The sequence below is a fragment of the Chrysochloris asiatica genome, unplaced genomic scaffold (genome assembly GCF_000296735.1).
Source record: "Chrysochloris asiatica unplaced genomic scaffold, ChrAsi1.0 scaffold00012, whole genome shotgun sequence".
Taxonomy (NCBI): domain Eukaryota; kingdom Metazoa; phylum Chordata; class Mammalia; order Afrosoricida; family Chrysochloridae; genus Chrysochloris; species Chrysochloris asiatica.
In genome coordinates, this window is record NW_006408530.1 from 22,852,382 (window position 1) to 22,858,325 (window position 5,944).

At 35.8% G+C, this 5,944-nt stretch overlaps 1 protein-coding gene across 1 annotated transcript in view; it reads left to right on the forward strand.

Annotated features, from left to right (window-relative positions):
- The window catches only part of LRP1B (low density lipoprotein receptor-related protein 1B), a 2,342,762-nt gene that overhangs the window by 505,238 nt on the left and 1,831,580 nt on the right, over nucleotides 1–5,944 (forward strand). The window contains exon 3 of the mRNA XM_006834597.1: nucleotides 2,839–2,976. Within this exon, the coding sequence (XP_006834660.1) occupies nucleotides 2,839–2,976 (138 nt within the window). The remainder of the gene's footprint in view (nucleotides 1–2,838; nucleotides 2,977–5,944) is intronic.

The window sequence follows — 5,944 nt, forward strand, 5'->3', positions numbered from 1 at the left end:
TACCAAAAAAAGTAAAAAAAATTAGAACAAAGCAAAACCGACAAAGTGTATTATCCACCTTTGTTCCAAGGTTCCCGTGGATTTTTCCATGGTGTGTATGCTCCCCCACTTGGTCATGCTATTTGATCTCACCCAAGATGTCGGCTCCGGGCCTCCGAGCCCAGCCCAGCCCAGCCCAGCAGATTCAAAAGTATGTGATTTCTTACCTCAGTTTCAAGTTCCACTATCTATAAACCTTCAAACTTTTCTAAAATTTTCCTAGCTATATGGTTCCAAGTTTTGGAGCTCTGCCCTGGATCTGCTTTGCCTGGTATTCTGTGGTATGGCTGACGGTGAACTTCACTGAACCTCTACTCTAGCCACTATCAAGCCCCTCCTCCAAAGCTCTTAAAAAGGCATTTTGCAAATCATACCTCACTCCAACTTTTTCTTTGTTTGTGTGATTATTTTGGTTTTCTTGTTTATATTTTTAAATTATATTACATCTTTACCGTCTTCATATATCACTACTTTGCGTATCCTACAATACCCTGGTGTAGAGCTATAGGCTAATGCATGTAAAGTCAGACTATAAAGTCATTTGAATTGCAGGGTTGGTGTTTCAAGCTCACTAGCTGCTCCTCAGAATTGACTTGACAGCACTTAACAACAACAACAAAACAATATGTTAGTCTAACTTCTTCTTTACATTATTGTTTTGTACTAGGTTAATGGTGGTGGTGGTGGTTATGTGCTGTGGAGTCAGTTCTGAATCATAGAGACCCTTTATAGATTTCCCAAGGCTGTAAATCTTTACTGGAGAAGAAAGCCTCATGTTTCTCCCATGGAACAGCTGGTAGTTTCGAACTGCTGACACTAAGATTAACAGTCTGAGTGGTAAACAGCATGCAGTGAGAGCTCCTTAGCTAAATAATGAAAGCAAAGTTTGTGAAAATTTTGAGTCTTTTTTTTCCCCCTCTTTTGTGGCTTGCAGCAGAAAATAAAAAGAAATTATATAAGTGTTAAACAGGGACAACTTGTCTTCCTGAAACAGACTTTTTATTTATTGATGGTAACTGTTGATATGGTGCTGTAGGATAAGCACTGAACTGCTAACCACAATGTTGGTGGTTCAACACCCCCAGTTGTTTCTCAGAAACCCTGTTCAGGGTCGCTGAATCAAAAGTGAATTAACAGCACATAACAACAACAACAACAACAATAATAGGAACTGCAGGCATGTATTTAATGCTTGCTGGTGTGATTCTGTGAATAATGCATTGGACCACAAGGTCAGCTTGAGCAAGATTGGTGATGCAAATTCACCAGCTGCTCCTTCAAAATTCTATTTAGTGTTCCTATGAGTCAGAACTGACTCAACAGCATTTAACAGCAAACACAGAGATTTTGATACAGACATCAGAGCAACCCTATAAGTTTAGGGAAACAGAAGAACAGAGACAGTTTATAATTTGTCCAGATCTCTTAGTTTATAAGTGATGAAGTGAGAATTTGGATCCAAATGAAATAATCTGGCTCCAGAGTCTGTACAAATAAATGCTTTGCTGTACTTATTTAGATGATTGATGTTTGCTGAATTCCTGATCTTAGTTTTCTTTTCACAGTAATCAAAACTTAGCATTTAGCACTTTATGACATTCACAACAACCATACATTCCATGATAGGGTCAGTGATAGTCTCATTTTCAAGATGAAAACAAAAACAAAAGACTAATGCATAGTTTATTGAATAAATTATTTCCCCAGAGATATTAACAAAGCTGGAGTATTGTCATGGCACTGCAGGATAAACACTAGACTGCTAAGCACAGGTTGATGGTTCAAACTCATCAGTTACTCATTTAAAGCCCTAAACAGGGTCACTAGAAATTGGAAGGCAGTCCTGGTGTGTTGCTGTGGATTAATGCGCACTACTGTAAAGTCGGTTTGAATTGCAAGCTTGTCAGTTCAAGCTCAGCAGTCACTCCTTGGAAACCCTATACAGGGTCTCTATGGGTCAGAACTGACTCAAAGGCACTTAATAACAACAAATGAATTGGAAGTGGCTCAATAGCATTTAACAACCACATTGACAGAGCTGTGATGAAAACCTTAGTGTGTTTTAAACCAGATTCTGGGGCTTTGCAATAGTAAGGGTCTAATTAATACATAATTGTAGTCAATTTGTTTATTACTGTGCTTTAGATTTAGGAGAACTGCATTACACTGAAAATCACATAGTTTATCTGATATACCTTTCACTAGATTTCTGTCAAGAAATTGTTCTTACACCGGCTTTACAGTTAAGTAAACAGACTCAGGATAAGAAGCAGACTCAGTAGAAGAGGTAGTACAAAGACAATGAACAATGAATAACCCTGAAAATTTTAAAACTATTGTATTTAATAGAATTATTTTATTTTAGTGAATTATTTGAAATATATATTTTAACTTTCTATAGTGCCTTTAAAAGTTACATTTTTTTAAAAAACATATAGACTAATTTCTACATTTTAGAGATTAGTGCCAGATACTTTGTAGTAGTTTTTTAATTATTTCTTTAGAATTATTTTGTAAACTAATCTTATAGAGACCCTGCTTTGGGTTTCTGAGAAGTGGCTGGTGAGTCTGAACTGCTGGCCTTGCAGTTCAAACTGTCCTTGAGGTCCAGTGTTTATCTTATGATGCCATACCGGGACTCCAGAGAATTAGAGTTTTGTGCCAGCTACCTTGTAGAAGAAGCTTTTTCTTTAGAATTATTTTGTAAACTAATGCTAGTAATTATTATGCTTAACACTTTTATTGTTAAAAAGACAAAGCTAACTTGAATCATTCTATTCCTTTTTATATTTATCTTAGGTCCAGAGGAAATAGAATTAAAGTGCCCCTTGAATCACATTGCTTGCCTTGGTACCAACAAATGTGTGCATTTGTCTCAATTGTGCAATGGCATCTTGGACTGCTCAGATGGATATGATGAAGGAGTACATTGCCGTGGTGAGTTCATTTGCTGAAAAAAGCAATTGAAACATTCAATGTTGCATAGTTTTAATGAAAGATCAAAGAGAACTTATAACCTGCCCTTTCTTTCAACTATATCAGTTATTGAGAAAGCATGCACTTTATTGTTAGTGATACTCAATCTGCATCTCAAAGCTGCAACTATTGTGTTTTGTTAGAAAACACAGAAGGAACACCTTTAGACTTTGAAGTTGAGCTCTAAAATGATTAGATATCTCATAAAAAAAGAATACTTTTGAGCATAGAGAAAATGAGAAAGAAGTCTTAGTCATAGTAGTTTGTTATGTATTTTACAAGCTTGTCTTGTTTATTTCTAAAGAAAGAGGATTTGAAGCAAAACCTCTAACAATAAAATATTTTAATAAGATGTATTCATGGGAAATTTATTTTTGATGTATTTTCCATTAAATTATACTGCACTCATATTAGTTTCATTCTAATTTTCTTCCTTTCTGAAAATCAACATGTAAACTTGACAATGGTCAAGTGTTTCTGTCCATCTTAGTATTATGTGCGAAATAAATTTAAAATCTAAGGATTTATAAAAATCAACATTACCACATATTAATAAGGTTATGTTTGGGGAAATTTTGAGACTGAAAAATGTAAGATCCTTTGAAAATATCCAGGATCAAAGTAAGCACCTAGATATTTACCTCACTCTGATTTTCACATACCAATGTAAATTGTAGCTGAGGTGTTAAATGGTATCTGGTGACATAAGTAAAACAATACAGAATAGAATGGACTATAGAAAATGAGAGATGCATATGTGGCCTCTGGAGAAACCGAGTCAGGCTGTTACGTGAAAAAGGGTTCAGGATCACTGGAAATGCCTGTGTTCAGGCAGAGCTCCAAATCTGGTACTGAATGTTCAGACTAATTTTTTTTAAACATTTTTACTGTGATTTGAGTGAAAGGTCACATGGCAGATCATCAGTTTTATAGTCAACAAATCATGTACTTTGATTCATTAAAATGATTATAATTCCTTTCATGTACCATCATTCAACAACATTCCTCTTTATTCATTTTAGCTCTTTATTTATTTATTTATTTATTTATTTATTTATTTATTTATTTATTTAACACTCAGACATATATAATACTTTAAACCACAAAAAGGCACATTCCACAAGCCTGCCTGCCTCCTGGTCACCAGCACTCAGTCCCTTGCTTTCTATGAATCTAGAATCTTCAGTTGCACCTTCTCTCCATGTCCTCATCTCTGCCTCCATCTCTGGTGTTGCTGCTTTGCTGAATAGGGTCCCACATTCTGCTTATTCTCTTCTTCCTTAATGGTAACAAAGAATCCACCACCACCCCACCTACCCCCTTTAGCATGGATTTATTTTCTTCGGCTTTTACAATAATGGTCTTATGCAATTTTTGTCCTTTTGTGACTAATTTAATTCATCATAATGTTCTCAAGGGTCACCCATATTATGTAGTGGCTTGCAGCTTCCTTGTTATTCTTCAAGGCAGCATAATATTCCATTGTGTGCATGTACCAGAGTTTGTTTATTCATTCTTCCATTGATGGACACTTAGACTGTCTCTATCTTTTTGCTATTGTGAACAGTGTTGTTATGAAAATTGATGTGCATATAGCAACTAGTGTTATGGCTTGCATTTCTTGTGGATCTATACCAAGCAGAATAATTGCTTGATCATAACGTATTTCTATTTCCAACTTTTTGAGCAAGTGTCATACTGTTTTCCAGAGTGATTGGATCATTTTGGATTCCCACCAGCAATGTAGGAGGGTCCCAGGCTCTCCATATCCTCACCAGCATTTATTGTCCTCTGCATTTTTCAACTCCGCTGTTATTGCTGGTGTGAGATGTTAATCTCATTATTGTTTTGATTTGCATCTGGTGTAGCATTGTGGGCTAATGTGGTAGACTGCCAAGTTGTTTGAACCACAAGGTCGGTCATTCAAGCTCACCAGACCCTCCTTGGAAACCCTATATAGGGTCATTATGGGTCGGAAATGACTCAAAAACACTAAACAACAACAACAATGGCTAATGATCATGAACATCTCTTCATGATTGTTGGCTCTCCAAATCTCTTCCTTGGTGACGTGTCTGTTCATGTCCTGTGCCCATTTTTTAATTGGGTTACATGTCTTTTTCTTGTAGTTTCCTATGGATCTTAGAAATTAGTCCCTTGTCTGATATGTCATTGCAAAAGATTTTTTTCTCATTCTGTGTGCTCCCTTTTTACTCTTTTTGTGAAATCCTTTGATGCACATTAGTTTTTAATTTTTAGAATGCCCCAATCACTATTTTGTCTTCTTTTGTTTGTGTAATTTTTGCAATGTTTTGTAGTCTGTGTGCGCCCTGTATCAGAGCTCTTAAATGTGTCCCTATTTTTTCATTGATGACATTTATAATTCTGGGATTCACATTTAGGCCTTTAATCCATGCTGAGTTGATTTTTGTATATGGCATGAGGTAAAGGTCTTATTTTGATATTTTGCATATCTATTGCCAGTTCTACCAGCACCATCTGTTGAAGGGACTATTTCTTCCCCACTCAATGCACTTTGGCTCTTTGTCAAAGATCAGTTACCTGTATGTAGATGGGTTAATTTCTGGATTCTCAATTCTGTTCCATTGATCTATATATTTTTCATTGTACCAATACCAGACTGTCTTGACCACTGTAGCCATGTAGTATATTTTGAAACCAGGGAGTGAGAGGCTTCCAACTTTGTTCTTCTTCTTAAGCAGTGCTTTGCTTATCCTGGGTCTCTTTCCTTTCCATGTAAAGTTTGTGATTGTTTTTTTTTTGTTGTTGTTGTTGTTGTTTTGTTTTGTTTTAATTTAAAGTTTTTATTGTGGATTGCATGAAAGTTTACAGGGCACATCATCAGTTTCACATTCAACAATTCATATAACTTGTTTCATTACATTGATTATAATCCCCTCCATATACC